Consider the following 18,447-nt stretch of genomic DNA (forward strand, 5'->3'; position numbering starts at 1 on the left):
GGTTTTGTCTGTTGTCATAACCTAACATAGTATTCTACACTTGTTACTACACGTGCCTGTACAATAGCTACAGCTTGTCCGATGCTGCTAGCGGTGCTTTCTTCTGAAGCTATTACTCCACCCTCTACTCCTCACCCTCCTACTCCATGTATCTTTTTAATGATTTATGGTATCCTGTATTCTGTGTCGGAGATGAATTTAATGTAAAACATATAAATATATTACCGAAGACGTATCATATCACCAACCCCCGACTCCGTTTCTATAATCACCACCAACCATCTCTGGTGCCCCCTCATTCCCTTCTTCCCAATTGGCATTATGATTATCATCATCATTATCAACAACAACTAGAAAATACGACATCTGCTACAGTAATGGTTGCCACTTTAGATCCCATACGATTAACCAAGTCATGTTGAAATGTACTCTACTAGGCGAATGTATAGTATATCTGGGGTTATTGATCTCTGGATTGTAACGAAGTCATATGTCAGTCTACTTAGCATGCATAAGGGCTGCAAGTAGCTCTATGCAAAGAAATTCATTGTTTCCACCAACAACACTCCCATAAACCTCATCATCATCATCATCATAATGATTTGCATTATCACTGCCGGCAAAAAGTCCATATGTCCATCATAATAATCATTGCTATCATCGTCAGTAGGACCACCATGACCATCATCATCGTTACCACTACTCTATAGCTGCAGTTTAATAGCTAACCGGTTTTCACTTATCATAAACATCATCACCACTGACAATATATTATTAGTAGATGCAGTAGTGCTATGATTATTAAAGTAATAGTCTAAGAGTGTGTGACTCAAAATGCTTTGCACTATTTGTTCCTGCTCTTTACTTTCTCTTTCGTCATCCTAGTATTTGTATATTGAATTCAAATTTTGGCACAAGGCCAGCAATTTCGGGTGAGGAGGTAAGTTGGTTACATAGACTCCAGTACTCACCTGGTATTTGACCTATCATTATTTCAGGGTTGTTTACCGACCCCAAAAGTATGATAGGCAAAGTTGACTTCGGTAGAATTTAACTTCAGAACGGAAAGACGGACGAAATACCGCTAACGGTTTTGCCACCTCACCGCTCTGGCTTCTTGGCTTCATGCTCTTGCTGGAGGTCATTCTAACTTAGTGGCCCCAGAGGCGTCATCATGCTTAGAGCTGAGTCATGACTACCAGTGCTCTCCATCGCTGGCGGTCACGTAGCCGCTCCTCTGCATCCTGAAAGGTGACATCGAGACCCCAGAGATTTTCCCCAGTCACATCCAGCCATCTGGTGCGGGGCTTATCACGAGGCCTCTTCCAGGCCGTAACTGCTGCGGCGAATGAGAGTCAACCTCTGGTAGGATGATCTAGCGGAGATGGAGGACATGTTCGTACCAGCATAGAACCTTGAAAAACCATCGAAAACATCAGATGATACCATTATGTTCTCAACAAACAACTGCATGCGCACTCGCATTATCACCCTTAAAAAACACCAGTATATTAACAGGATTATTACAATTGACTCATCCCTCAACCCTTAAATTTGTGGCCACGTCTAGGTTAAATATGATTATTATTCATAGTAGCAGAGAGCAGAAGATTAGTAAAATCAGTAGCGCGGGTGTGAAAATACTATGCGATATTTGGAACGGTCCTTCGGTTCATTATGTTCTTAGTTGAAGTCTCACTAGTGTCAACCAACTTACCCTTTCATCCTTCCAGGGTCGAAATAATAAAAGTACCATTGGAGTATTGAGTTTTGGCTTCCATATAATCGTATTAGTAAATCTCCGGTTTTGTGCCTATGATACAAACGATTATTAATCGTAGCGACAATGGAGGCGATAGTCATGGAGCAACGCTTTGTGTTTGTTGTTACTGAAAATTCTTGTGGTATGAGCAGTCTGCAGCATGCATACAATGTGATTGCCAAAATATAATAATAAAAAATTATTAGTTAAATGTGCAACAGCTTTAACACCAACAAAGGCAACACTAATCACCACCACTAACAACAACAACGTAAATACTAACAACACAAACAACCAAACGGGACAAATGGTAATGCTAAATCAATAGTGTGTATGATTTATAGGTGCCTATAACTTTATCTGTGATTATATGGTTAGAATTCCTCCATAAATTATAGATCCTATCTCCAAAACAGTTCACTCCTTGGAAACACTGCAAAGACTGGCATAAGTTCAAATTGTCCATTAAATATTGCTGTAGTATTTATTAAGAGGGCGGCTGGTTTATACAACAACAAAAATTACAAAAACAACTACCACAAAAACTGATAACCTTAATAATGTTATTTCTGTTGTTATTGGTATTTTTGTTATTGATGGTGGTGGTGGGGTTGGGCTTTATCCTTGATGTTGATTTTAATGTTAATGGTATAGCTGTTGCTGTTGCATTCCGCTTTTCTTTATTTTTGTTTAGTTATTTTGCAAAAGTCCATGTTAAGTTTTTGTTTTTGTTCCATCTGTTGGTTCCGATAAAAATAATTATTATTTAAAATTTTGGTGTGCGGATCGTAATTTTATTGAGGGTGGAGAAGTCGATCACATCGATCCCAGTGCTCGACTGGCACTGATTTTCTCAATCCCGAACGGATAAAAGACAAAGTTGACCTCGACGGAATTTGAGGTCGCGACGCAAAGAGTCGGAAGAAATACCGCTAAGCATTTTGTCTGACGCATTGGACAGTTTAACGCCTTAATAATAAAAATAAAAATGATGGTAATGATGAATGCATCGAGGATGATTTATTTGCCATTAAGGCGACGGATGTGGGGTGGACAATTACGAAGACGTAAAGCTTGGCGATTTGCAAAAAAATTATCAAATTAAAAAAAAACATAAAATGCTCTAATAAATATTTAAAAATTTTATGCGTCCTTTTCAAGCTTAGCCGGTTTCTATGACGTATGTGCACCCCCCCACCAGCCGGACGGGACGCCAGTCTATCACAACGTTACTCAAGAAACAGAAAGAAAGAGTGAGAGAAAGTTGGGGTGAAAGAGTACAACAGGGGTCGCCACCTCCCCTACCGGAGCCTCGTGGTGCCTTAGGAGTTTTCGCTCAATAAACACACACAACGCCCGGTCTGGGAATCGAAACCGCGATCCTCCGACGGCGAGTTCGCTGCCCTACCCACTGGGCCATTGCGCCTCCATAATAAATATATAGTTTAATAAATAATGAAGGGTGCCTGAATGGGATATAATGGCGTGCACCTGATAACATTGTGGATGTGAGGCTTCTGTTAAGGTCCTCGCTTCACCCAGGACTACAACTACAGGGAGATGAGCTACATGAAGACATTTCACACCAATGGTAACAACACGAGTACTCCGTAAAGAAACCTCTACTCCTGGTGCCGCTGCAGTATGGATCTGTGCCTAACACAATGCGGATGGTGGTGGCAGCAGATAGAACGCCAGACCAGTGGGAAAGCAGTCCACCCGGAAGACAGAATAGAAGACGCTTCAATCTGATACTCTTGTAACCGGGGATAAACATGTCAGTCAAGTTCCAACAATAATACAGGGGATGAGATATTTGTCACCACTACCCGTCCTATAAAACACGTCTTAGGTAATTTTTGTAAGTGAAACGAAAATGCGGTAAAAGTTTTAACACAGTGCAGTTAGAGATGTAAGTAAAAAAGGGCAAATAAGTATGTTTTAAATAACACTCAAATACATGGCAGTAGCCATTCTGGGTGTTTCACCTTCATACTACTACGTACATGTGTGTGTGTGTGTATGTATGTATATATGTATATGTATATATATATATATATTATATATATATATATATATATATATATAATATATATATATATATATAAAATAGTGTACATTTAAGCACAAGAGAAAACTACATTTAAAAGGTAATTTTTACACGCCTGAAGAAGCACGGTTACTGATGAGAATTCGCTTAGCAAATTATTTTATTTGCAAAAGAAATTCGAAACCTAGGTATAACCGCCAAAAATAACAAAGTAAAAGTTTTTATTTTTCATTCCCGTCGAAAATTACTATTAGAATGTGGTTTTGGTCGTTTTGACTGCTTCTTCAAGCGTGTAAAAATTACCTGTTAAAGGTAGTTTTCTCTTGTGTTTAAATGTACACTATTTTGTATTGAGAATGTTGTCTATTGACTATTTATACATTCTAGGCCACTGGTGGTGATATTTCTAAGAATATTCGCTACCCTATATATATAATATATATATATATATATATATATATATAATATATATATATATATATACACATATACACAAGTATGTATATAAATGTATATATTTTTATGCAGATACATATGAATATATATTACTTTTGATTCTAGTTTCCTCGCTTCTCTTTCTTCGCCTATTCGATCACCATTGCCTATTCCTCCAACAGACTATCGATACAAGCAAGCAACAGATCAGCTCAGACAGATTTGTGCATAAGAAGAAAAAAAAAGTAAAAGAAATTAAGCAGCGTATAACCATCATGCATCATCATCATCATCATCATCATTATTATTGTTATCAGGTCCACTGCCACCGATACCCAGTATCTCTCCTACTACCACCACTTTAACTCCTTCAGTGCAATGGCCGATAAAATTAATCTCGGAGACAACACCAAAGAGATAAAACTGATCGAACGTAATATAGAGAAGAAGAAGAAGAAAAAACTTTGGAAGAAAATAAAATATTAAATGTCAGAATAAAACAACTACTTCAACTACGGTAACTACTTCTGATGATGATGACGATGATGATGATGATGATGATGATGATGATGATGATGGTTACAATGTGATTAATAATAATATAAAAAATGTACATTAATCATATTCATGATGATAGTGAAGATCATAATGTTGGTGATATAACGATGGCAATGATGATGATAGGAACAATGATTATCTCTCTCTCTCTCTCTCTCTCTCTCTCTCTCTCTCTCTTCTTGTATACACACACACACACACACACTACTCCATTATTGAAAAAACTATGGAGCCAAGCAAGCAACTTCACTAAGATGAATATTAAAAGCATATATCTTTCAGTGACCTTGGTTTGGTGTACTAAGGTCAGAGGTATAGCATGGCTTTTTATTCCCCGTTTGCTGCCATTGTTATAATGTACAGACATGATTGTCCCAATCGGACGTCATCCTGGCGGATCTCACGCTTGATTCTAGCGAAATTACGTTTGAAGTAGTTTCTGTATGAGTTGCATCGATTGTATTTGTATGAGACTTATATGAGTATTGTAGAGCAGATCATATATTTTTACAGTAGATTATTGATCTTCATATACATATATATATATATATATATACATACATACATACGTAAGTATTCGTTTTAAATGAAAAGAAAACAGATATACATATAGGAAAGAATAATAATGTTGCTATGAATACACTTGAGTTGTATTCGATATTTTATACCATATGACTAGATTTCCTGATGTGATCTTGTTGATTTCTACTTTAAAATACACTACATAGAAAAAACTAAAGATGGTAAAAGAAATAAGAAGAAAAATAAGATAGAAAAAAAATTCACCTGAACAGACATATGTGAATGATGAACATAAGGATATTTTCTTTCTGGTGAGATTTAGATGTGGTTTTATATAATGTCCTACTTGAGTATTCCTTTTAGAAGACATAAGATTAGCGAGAAGAGGCGGCATTTCATTTCTAAAAAAATATGTTCCCAAAATACATTTACATTTAAAATGTTAAACTTTTGTCATAATATTTTCTATATTATTTATGTGATCAAGTGTGTATACGCATGTGTGTATCGGGTGAGTGTCGGAGCGGGGGAAGAATTAATATGGCCGCTGTCGAACAGAATAACAACGTGTTGTTTACTACTCGTTTACGTTGTAAGTTTAAATCCTGCTCTGGTTGTCGTTGCTTTCCGTCTTTCTGGAGCCGATAACAAAATAAATAAAATAAAATAAAATAAAACAAAATAAATAAAAGTACCAATCGATTACTAGAGTAAATTTAATCGACTGTTTCCATAGCCTGCATTTGTGAATTAAAATAGATTTCAAATGGGTGGGGGAATGAAAACCGCTCGAGCGCTCGACATACAGGTAACATAACCACATGTATTTCAATTCCAGACTTTTATAACTCTTTTGATCTCCGAATAAAACTTGTAAAATCCATGTCGGATTATATATATATATATATATATATATATATATATATATACACGTATATTATATATACATACATATATTATATATATATATATAATATATATATATTATATATACATACATATATATTATATATATATATATATATAATATATATATATATATATTATATATATACATATTATATATATATATTATATATAATATATATATATATATATTGTTGTTGTTGTTGTTGGCATCCTTTTTCTCTCAGGAGACAATGGAGTTGCGCATAAAATAATCTAGTCCGGCTTTTACATTTCATGTCCTAATACATCTCCTGCTATGGCTGAGTACTCCTATCCTGGACAAACACTCCCTCTGGCAGGTGCCGTAAATGTAGCGAAGACTTTGCCTGGCTGGTTGTAACGTCATACTTTATATATATATATATATATATATATATATATATATATATAGGCGCAGGTGTTACATATTTATAGATGCAGGCGTGGCTTTGTGGTGAGATACTTGCATCTCAATCACATGATTCCAGGGTCGGTCCCCTTGCGTTGTCACCTTCCCAAATGTCCTCTATTATAAGCCTCATGTCGACCAATGACTTGTGAGTGGATTTTGTAGACGGAAACTTAAATTAACCCGTCGTATACATATGTGTATATATATATGTGTTTGTGTGTGTCTGCGTCGTTTGTATCTATCCGCCCTCACCTCTGATTGACAACAGCAGTTGGTGTGCTTACGCCCCCGTAACTTAGCGGTTCGGCCTAAGAGACCGATCGCATAAGTATGTCCGGCTTTTAACAAAAATTAATTTGGGGTTGATTCATTTGAACAAAAATCTTTTGAAGCTGTGCTAAAACAATGCGAAGCGTATTGTGACCAACGATGTGTAGCAATATCTGATAACCTGCTCGGTCACGGTGATCATGGGTATATTTGTTACTACATAACCGTTGGAATATGCAGAAATAGCAGCCAAATCTCTCAAATTACATTCTACGCTCTCCTTAGAAAAGAATTAGTGACACTATATTTCGTTATGCAACTATAAGTATATGCAACTATAGAGTATATTTAACGTTTTTATAAAGCGATACCGTGTTCTACTGTGTTAGCAATGCACTTTCATCTGGTGTCTCCGCATACGAAACATGGTAACCAAATCAGTGCTGGCTTTAACACCTGTTAAAATTCTGTAGAGATAACCCTAACCATTCTTTTAGAAAAATGACGGATGTCTTCGTATATTTGCATCCAAGAAAATGACAGGAGAGGAGCAGCTGCAACAGATTTGATTAATAGGTGTGTTCAATCAACACTAACTTGAAGTGAAACTACTTGTAGCCGCGGTTTCATTGGGGAATCTTTCATTGTGTGGTTTAGTTCTTATCAGTGTTGTAAAAGACGTCATCGCTTTTGAAATTAGAACTGATAGTGACGATTAAGTATATACGGAAAGAACAAAAGAGAAAAACATTCTAATTTTGTCATTCTTTTTAATTTCTAATGAGCACGTGTAGAAAATAGCTATGATCAGTGGTCAGTCTATGCTGTGCACATATTCGCTTGCGCACAAAATAAGAGAAAAATACGTGCACACAAGGTTTCTAAGACAAAATCGAACCTTTTTTTAATCGAACAAATTTCAACGATGAATGTGCACACACTTTCCAAAGAAACACAAAATGTTTACACAATGAAAATTTTGTTCATTCTCATAGGAAGGAATTAGATGGAACGTTCATTAAGAGAGGGCATAAGTATATTAATCGCTATCATCCTGTCCTTTTATTAGTCTCTAAGACAACATTATCTGACGTGTCTATTCTTTATTTAAAATGACAGAGAGAGATATTTAAGGGAGCCATGGTTGTTTTTCTTTTCTTGTTGGTCGAGTGATCAAGTGTACGCTACATTGCTTGTTTGTAAAGCAGTATAGCAAACTGGTAAGATTTAAAATGTCAATATTTAATTAACGCGTAATTAATGCGCTTTTAATCCAGATGATATTTAGTTAGTGTCATCTGTGTTTACATAAAGCATTTGCTACTCAGCTTCAGGATTTACATGTTTCAAATTTAATTACTTAAAACTAACAACACACTTATGTAACGATACGAAATTAGTATTTACTAGCAGTATCGCCCGGCGTTGCTCGGGTTTGTAAGGGAAATAACTATATGAGAATTTTTAGAGATGTAAAGTATAATAGCCATCTCAATATGGCTAACCACAAAGGTGTGGTGTTACTGTAGCTTTTTACGTTCTGAGATTTAATAATACATTTTTAGAGAGTTACTTCCCTTATATAATAGCAAAAAAAAATGCATTAAAAATGGGAAAAAATGATGGTAAATTTTTTTTTCAAATCGTAGACTCATCGTAGACGCGCGCTAATACCCAGAAGGGCTCGATATGAATCACGACTATAAGATACCCGCTTTTGGTTACACTGCACCGCAAAATGTGGGAGTAGTTAGGAATCTAAATCGTAGGAGACAGACACACAACTTCACTTATATATATATAGATTTCCATTACATATTTAAGGAAAATTGAAATGGTCACGTGATATGTGAAACTATAACAGAGTGAGATGGCTGTTAATTCTTTGGAATTTTTGCGAAAAGCACATCAGTAATGTCTTAAAGTAATTGCGCATGGAAGCATATAATTATTATTGGTGTCTGGCACAATCGTTAGCACGCCGAGCACAATTCTTACTAGCATTTTGTCCATCTTTAGGTTCTGAGTTCACATTCCGCCGAGGTCGACTTTGCCTTTTATACTTTCGGGGTCGATAAAATAAATACTACTTGAGCACTAGGTTCGATGTAATCGATTCATCCCATCTTCCTGTCTTACTAGCCTTGAGCCAAAATTTAAGCTCAATTTTTGCTAATAACATTATTTTAATATTTGAACTGTTGGAAATATCAATGCGTCAGGCAAAATGCTGTGTAGTATTTGTTCCAGCTCTATACGTTCTGAGTTCAAATTCTGCTGAGATCGAATTCACCTTTCATTTCTCTTGGGTTGATAACATTAAAATACCAGCCAAGTACTGATACAATGGTATCGACTAACCCTCCTCAATCTGAAATTCTGCCAATATTAAAAAGTTAATGTTACCTGTTTTATTGTTAAATTGGCAGAATCGTTAGAGCGTCGGACAAAATGATTAGCGATGTTTCTTCTGAATCATTACATTCTGAGTTCAAATCTAGCAGAGGTCAATTTTACTTTTAACCATTCCGATGGCAGGAGAATAAGCTACCAATCGAGTATCGACGTCAAAGATATAGACTAATTCCTCGTCTCAAAATTACGGGCGCTCTGCTTGAATCAGAAACGATTATCGTTGTTATTAGAGCGGTGAGCTGGCAGAATCGTTAGCACACCGGGCAAAATATTTTACGTACCGAGTAATCGACTTACCCCTCCCCCTTTTTTGACACCTTGTGCCAAACTTTTAAACATCATCATTATTATTATTGATGTTTGTCGATTTCATACATAATTATGTTACCTTGTGCGTGTGTATGTATAAAGTCCTTAATAATAGTGTCAAATAGCTTATGTTTAGTGATAAATATGGCTGTTATACATTACATTTTATACGATTTTTATAGAAATCTGCTCAAATTATCATTTTACTTTTTATCTTTTGTTTTAACAGCTGCCGAATCAAAACCATCACCTTGTCCACTGCCTGGAACTTACGCTTATAAAGATTTCACATCTCACTGTGTCGGAAGTCTCATAATTGGATGTCATAACGAAAACGAAATAGAAATCCAGGCTTCTTGCCCCTCAATGCATAAAGCAGGTAAGTTACGAAAGAGACGAAAATGGAGGAAATATATGTGTGTGCGCGCGTGTGTATTGTTTGACAGAATATCTGATGTGTAACAGATATTGCAAACTACTTCAAAAATTGGAGCTTTATAAGTAGGAACAACCTAACGTATTTTGGATTGTTAATGTATTTACTGACTCTGTTCTGTACTATAAGCGTGGTCATTGAGCTTCCAGATAAATTGTGACATGAATGTTGAAATTTTATTGTCAGTTGGCATATATGATTACAGTTGTAGCAGGAAATGACCCTCGAAGGTGATATTTAGTGGATCTATCAAAACTATTCAATGTTATGGGCCTGGTAATTCAGTTTCTTGAAGAATTGTGACGTGAATGTTGAAATTTTACTAACAGAAGATGACCCTTGAAGGTGATGATGTGTAGCCTCGTGTAATTAATTTCAGTTCCTTCCAGGACCATTATGCTTGTTCGGCATACGATATGCTTAGAGAGACAGGTTCCTTAGAGAAAAAGTGGATGGATTTTGATAGTTACAAGTTGACTGTTGGGGTGGGGCAATATACAAAGGGGAATGTGCAAACAAACACACACACATGCACATAGTTATATAAGCTAAAAGTGATATAAGTCTTGATGCTAAAATGTATATTATACACTCTATAAAGCTGAAGCGTTTGTTAAGTCAAATATATGTGTTTAACGTGTGACTTTTTGTATGAGTGAGCAAAATCACGTGGAATTGTTTTGGCTATGTCACAAAAGTTAATATATTCCTCTGCACGTTTCCTTACATTTTCTTAGGAAAAACAAAACGAAAAAAGCAAAATGAAAATATTTAAATTTATTTCGTTATTTTTCGCAGTAAATATCGTTGGATAATCTGAAGTCGATTCTCAATCGATTTAGATATATATTTATTCTCATATCGCTTTTTCAGTATTTTTTTAATATGTACATATATTTATTTTTATTTCTCCTTTTGATAACTTAGATACATTTCTTTTCAATGCTGTCCCTTCCAGCGTTTCTATACATTTTTTTTTATTTGAGATTTTTTATACATCAATTCAGCACATGTTAGCTTGCTCTTTCCTTACACTTACATATATATGCATTGGTATCATACACACATGTAATATCACTATGTAAAATCGACTCATATGCGGATAATATTTTATATACTCACTTCTTGTGTGTGAGAGTATATATATATATATATATATATATATATATAAATATATATATATATGCATGCATACATTCATTTATATATATATATATATATATAGTTATGTGTGCATACATTTATCAAATAGCATAGAATGCTATTCCATAATCAGCTGTCAGTGAAGATCAGGATGATAATTATATGCTCTCATATAGAAGCATACATACATAAATGTTCAAACAAATACACTTTTATTCTCTCCATCATACACGCATGTGGAATACGCAGGTACAAAATCACATGTGCGCAATCATAGATGTATGCAAGCACATACATATATTACACTGTCATAAACACATACAATTTGTGAACGTGAGAAAGTCTATGAATGTTGAAGATGTCAATGAAAGTACTTCAAATTTCGTATCTAAGATATAGGGAATCAGAGAATGTATCTATAGAAATTTCACTTAGAAATTTCATAAGACAAGAAACATATACACAAACACACATATATACATACACACACACATGTTCACATATCTTTATGTCGACAGATATATTTTCACACACATGTTCATACAGACATACGCATGAACACACACATACCTATGTATATGTAGCACAAAACACATATCACTGTTCGTTAATATTAGTGGATCTCCATTTAGAAACAAAATTGCCAGGTGAGTAATGAACCACACAGCCATCGTCTTATATGTGGTGAATGCACAAATGCAGCAGGCACACATGCCTCTGGGCAGTAGCAGAGTTCAGCATTAACACAGGTTACTAATGAAACGTCTGCTTTCATAGAGGTGGGAGAAATTACATTTGACATTCTATCTTTAAAGGAGATAGTTATCTTTGCTGTATTCAGAGAAATCAGTGATGTACCCATGACCAATGGTACACACACATGCGCGAGTGTGTGTGTGAAAGAGAGAGAGAGAGAGAGAGAGAGAGAAAGACAATACTTATTTTCTATTGTCTTTTCATTTTAAACATCATTATTTCTCATATAATTTCATTATATTAATAATTCCTGGAATTATCTTTAAAGTTGCATAGATGGATCGTATTTACAAATTAAAGGTAATACAGCACTATTTTCTTTAATTCATCATTATTCTATGTCTGCTCACAAACAATTGATATTTTGTGCAACATGCTATGCATACACAATATTACAGCAAGTTCTGCTCACGATTGTCATATCTAAGCCATTGCTAACTAATCCTAGAATTATCTCAAACAGTATGCCAGCATAGAGCATTGAATTACGGTTAGAGACAATAGCTTTCCTCATTGACATCATGAGAAACACAGGATGAATCCTCAAGTAATTAGAACAGATTTAGCTATTTATGAAACTTGCTTACTTTATATGAAAGTCCCATACATTTGGGTTGAGGAAACTGACTTAACACGGTTCCTCTGTTGGTCTCATACTCTTTTATTTGCTTCAGGCATTTGACTGTGGCCATGCTAGAGCACCGCCTTTAGTCGAGCAAATCGACCCCAGGACTTATTCTTTGTAAGCCTTGTACTTATTCTATCGGTCTCTTTTGCCAAACCGGTAATGTACGGGGACGTAAACACACCAGCATCGTTGTCAAGCGATGTTGGGGGACCAACACAGTCACACAAACACACACACACACACACACACACACACACATATATATATATATACACTTATATACGACGGGCTTCTTTCAATTTCCGTCACTCACAAGGCTTTGGTCGGCCCGAGGCTATAGTAGAAGACACTTGCCCAAGGTGCCATGGATTGGAACCATGTGGCTGGTAAGCAAGCTACTTACCACACAGCCACTGCTATGCCTCGTGCCAAAATCACAAAGAAAATTTTAATTATTTCAGTAATATGGGGAATAATTCTGCCGAGGTTTTGGTTTTATGATGATATGATAAGGCAAAGTATAGACTTCACAACATTAGAAGTAGACAAAGAATAATTAGGAAGTAAATATCTAAGATTATACATATTTTGGCAGAGAATAATAAAAGGTATTTAGGCATATATTAAAAAATATACGTGTTATATAACTATGGAACTCCTCAACACTAAAATAGATAAAGACAAACAAATTACATCTTGAGTTACATGAGATAAATATGTTACACATTTCCTAATAATACTCTCAATTATATATATATATAACAAACAGATTTTTGTTTGATGTTTACGCTCGGGAAGTGAGAAAGTCTTTTACGTTTCGAGCCTACGCTCTTCGACAGAGAGGAACACAGAAATAAACAGGGAGAGAAAGTAGAAAAAGGTTTAGTGGCTAGCAATCTATCATGGCATATGCCTGACAGAGGGGTCACACACACTATATATATATATATATATATATATATATATAGGCGCAGGAGTGGCTGTGTGGTAAGTAGCTTGCTAACCAACCACATGGTTCTGGGTTCAGTCCCACTGCGCGGCATCTTGGGCAAGTGTCTTCTGCTATAGCCCCGGGCCGACCAATGCCTTGTGAGTGGATTTGGTAGACGGAAACTGAAAGAAGCCTGTCATGTATATGTATATATATATATGTATGTGTCTGTGTTTGTCCCCCTAGCATTGCTTGACAACCGATGCTGGTGTGTTTATGTCCCCGTCACTTAGCGGGTCGGCAAAAGAGACCGATAGAATAAGTACTGGGCTTACAATGAATAAGTCCCGGGGTCGAGTTGCTCGATTAAAGGCGGTGCTCCAGCATGGCCGCAGTCAAATGACTGAAACAAGTAAAAGAGTAAAGAGTAAAGAGAATATATATATATAATATATATATATATATAGGCGCAGGAGTGGCTGTGTGGTAAGTAGCTTGCTAACCAACCACATGGTTCCAGGTTCAGTCCCACTGCGCGGCATCTTGGGCAAGTGTCTTCTGCTATAGCCCCGGGCCGACCAATGCCTTGTGAGTGGATTTGGTAGACGGAAACTGAAAGAAGCCTGTCATGTATATGTATATATATATATGTATGTGTCTGTGTTTGTCCCCCTAGCATTGCTTGACAACCGATGCTGGTGTGTTTATGTCCCCGTTACTTAGCGGTTCGGCAAAAGAGACCGATAGAATAAGTACTGGGCTTACAATGAATAAGTCCCGGGGTCGAGTTGCTCGATTAAAGGCGGTGCTCCAGCATGGCCGCAGTCAAATGACTGAAACAAGTAAAAGAGTAAAGAGTAAAGAGAATATATATATATATATATATAAATGTATATATATATACATAGTTAATCCAAACAAGAAAACACAGAAAACCACAACAACTCGAGGACGTGGAACAAATATAGTATTATTGGGCGCTCAGGAAAGAAGGGAAGAAGGACATATATATATTTTTGTATTCCATATTATCAATTCCATATTAGACATTTTAGCAAATTCTGGTCAACAAATACATAAAAATATAATTTTCTTGCACACATGCATATCAATTATCTCTTTATTTAAAAGCATAATAAGTACATATATTCACAAACGATACTTTGCTGTTCAATACTGTTATATCATATAGGAATTACAGGGACTATGCATGTGTGTGTGTGTACATATATATACCAGGTGGTGCTATTAAGTTAGACATGGCCTGGGCCAATAATGGCCGAAACCTATCAAAGTATCAAAGTATATATATATACACATGCACACATACATATATACATACACATACACTGTCCATAGATTTTATATAGGTATGTATGCTTATATGTGTGTGTGTGTGTGTGTGTGTGAGACGGTGTGGTGTATATGTGGTGTTGTTTGTATTGTGGCTTACCACTGTTGTAACTATTGATTGTGTATCTGGTTCTGCAAATGATGGTAGCTATGAATATGAAGTTGATGGATATGGACAGACAGCGTGAATAAGATTAATCAAAATAAGAATGTTGAAATGAAATAACATGGAGCATAACAATATTATTATGATGAAAGAATGATGAATTATTGTAAAGCTGATTGACAAATATTGAAATTATGATTTTATTACTAATTGATTGCTAAATCTCAATCGAAGGAGAGGGGCTTTCTCCGTCCGGGTTGCGTATCCGTGGAATAAGCTTCCGGACGAGATAGTGAAGATGCCGATGACCGCTCGGTTTAAAGTCTCTCTTGACCAGAAATGGCCTGAATTCTTTGTATGACCACCCTCCCTGTACATAACTCCCTGTCTCCCTACATGTCCTTGCTTTTGGTTTTTGAGCCAATAAAAATTGAATTGAATTTTTGAAATAGTCTTATGTCAATCTTCTATCTTCTTTCAGTTGAAATTGTGCAGTGCCTCTTCTCATGGGGCAATGAGCATATTTTGCATTTGATCACCCAGAAGCCCACAACTGGTACACGAACAACGGGCTACTGTTTGGTAAGTAGATTTCAGAAACTGATTACTCGGTCTTGTTTTTTGATTTTTTTTTGTTTCTTTGGATTACTGAGAGTTAAGAAATTCATTCAGAAGCATACAGTCTTTGTCTCCAGTACTACTGTTCAGTAATTTGAGCGAGTCTCTTCCACTATAGCCCCAGGTCAACTAAGGTTTTGTGAGTGAATTTGGTTCGTGGAAATTGCATGGACGCTCATCATTGTGTGGGCGGAAATGTGTGTTTTTGTATCATGCTAGTGTCATGTTAAAAGTACTAGTGCCAAATAGATAGCACCCAGGTTTCATTATGGAGTCATGGATGTTAGGAAAGGTATCCAGCCATGGAAACTATGCCAGAACAGACAATACTTCCTGGTGCGGCTTCCGACCTTACTAGGTCTGGCCAACCCATGACAGCATGGAAAATGGTCTTTAAATGGTGATAATGATGGTGATATAAATATGATGATGATAATAATACTTATGATAATAATGGTGATGATATAATTATAAACAAGGGGAAACTAACAGATATGCTAATACATGGTTGTAGAGGGGACTTGTAACAACACAGTTGTGCTTCGATTGTAGATGAACCTGTTAATCAAATGAACATACAAATGATCTTCAGGTACTTTGGCCTAATAGCTTCATTGCTTTATACAAACCATTTTATGTGATATTTGGCAAAATATTAAGATTTACATGTTAAATATCTGAGCAATTTCAATAGATATTTGTAACTTGTTTGCAACAAAGGGCCAATTTATATTTGACCATAATTTACATTATTTACATTATTTACATTCAATGTCCTCATCTTGTTTGTTGTTATCACAACGTTTCGGCTGATATACCTTCCAGCCTTCTTCAGGTGTCTTGGGGAAATTTGAACCTGGGTTCTCATTCCTAATGTATTTTTCGATGTTAATATTATCATTATTATTATTATTATTATTATTATTATTATTATTATTATTATTATTATTATTATTATTATTATTGTTAGTGTTCAGGTCACTGCTTGGAATTGAACTTGGAATCTTGGGGTTAGTAGCTCGCGCTCTTAACCACTACGTGATATGCCCACAGGCTGGAGAGTATACAGCCGAAATGTTGTGTTAACAACAAACAAGATGACGGCAAAAATCTGTTGAATGTAAATAATATAAATAATGTAAATAATTCCTCATCTCTTAAATATAGAACTGTATTATATTGGGCCATATCATATTAAACTTCAAATATGTGTAAATGATGAATTCAAACACCTAATTCTTCATTATTTCTTTCACAGACATTTGCAGATAGTCTTGATGCCATGGATCTATATTCTGACCCGACTTGTAGTTCGGACAATTTAATGATAATGAACAAAACACTACGTATACATCTTACAAAACCTGAAGGTGAGTTGACATAAAACAGCTTCAAATGTAAATTTGTGAAATCATCAATTTTGTTAATAAGAATAATAATAATACTACCATTAATAACACTAATAATAAATGTAATGAAACTATGTCTGAAATGAATGCATTTTACCTATTAGTTCTAAAATCAAATACACATATTGACAAAATCACATATTCACACGTACCAAGGCGTACCAAGACAGCACCCACCACCATATATATTGGATCTTTTCGGTTTGAACGGAAGTTTTTTTTTCTAGCGGTGTCATATGAAATTGTCACCCATAATTATGACCCTTGTATCGATCTATTGCATTTCTATCTGTTTTGGGGTTAGGGTTAGTTAGGGTTAAGGGTGGGGGGAAGGGTATTTGTTTTTTCTTCACAAATGTAAATAAACCCAATCTTTTTCTTTAACGCGGGGCATATTCATACGGCACAGAATGTTTTTTTTACCTCAATAGACGTCATTCATTGGTTGAAATTGCAGAAATTGAAGAAAAAACAACAAATATCTTACAAACTATAGAATTTTCTCAATAAAGCCTAGAGAAAAATATGTTTTATAAACACATTCTACCAGTATACGAAGTTTAAAAGTGTTTAGTTACCTAGAAATGATGTTAAAAACTGCCGTTCAAACCGAAAAGATCTTATATATCACCTGACCGTTATCCCATTTAGATTGACTCTATTATTATATGTATGTGAAAGCTAATATATGATATACTTGAAGATGTATTCTTGATTGACATTAATGTCTATTTTCAAGAGAAAAGTCATCAACTTTGGTCGACACAACATTATCAGTGATAGGATCAACCAAAAGGTTGACCTTAATAACCACAATCACATATGTATTTCATATTAAGAATTATCAAAGTATGGACTAAACTACTTACATCAACTGTCAGGACAACACACCCTCCTAAAATATACCAACACTACTCCTGACATCCACTCTTGTCTATTCTTGTCCTTTATTATGTACACTGTATGTCTACCTCTAGCTCTCATACCTGTCTTTCTGTATTCAGCTTACATGTGTGTTCACTGTCTCACTTTTACTCTTCTATGCCAAGTTTTATTTCACCTAAGCACAATCTACAAAAGTGGTTCTCAGCAGGGGTCCAGAATACCCATGTAGTCCACAAGACCCATGAGGGCCCACAAGATCCATGGGGGTCCACGTAATATTTTGCTGCTAAAACTTTCAATACGATTACAATACACAAGTTATTTCAACAATTTTCTGCTACAATTTCTAATAATCAATTATAAAAATATAATAGATTTTAAACAGCAAATGTTTGTTAGGGTCCAGAAGAATAAATTACGAATGAAAGGGGTTCACAAAGCAAACAATGGATGAGTATCAGTGATCTAAAAGAAGCACTCACAGACAGACACATTACTTCTGCTTTTACTTAACCATTTATT

General features: G+C 35.5%; 1 protein-coding gene across 1 annotated transcript in view; it reads left to right on the plus strand.

Annotated features, from left to right (window-relative positions):
- The window catches only part of LOC115218431, a 598,209-nt gene that overhangs the window by 578,730 nt on the left and 1,032 nt on the right, over window positions 1-18,447 (plus strand). Inside the window, exons 11-13 of the mRNA XM_029788240.2 lie at window positions 9,890-10,039; window positions 15,495-15,595; window positions 16,890-17,001. Coding sequence (XP_029644100.1) covers window positions 9,890-10,039; window positions 15,495-15,595; window positions 16,890-17,001 — 363 coding nt within the window. The remainder of the gene's footprint in view (window positions 1-9,889; window positions 10,040-15,494; window positions 15,596-16,889; window positions 17,002-18,447) is intronic.

This window comes from Octopus sinensis, linkage group LG13, assembly GCF_006345805.1.
Source record: "Octopus sinensis linkage group LG13, ASM634580v1, whole genome shotgun sequence".
Taxonomy (NCBI): Eukaryota; Metazoa; Mollusca; class Cephalopoda; order Octopoda; family Octopodidae; genus Octopus; species Octopus sinensis.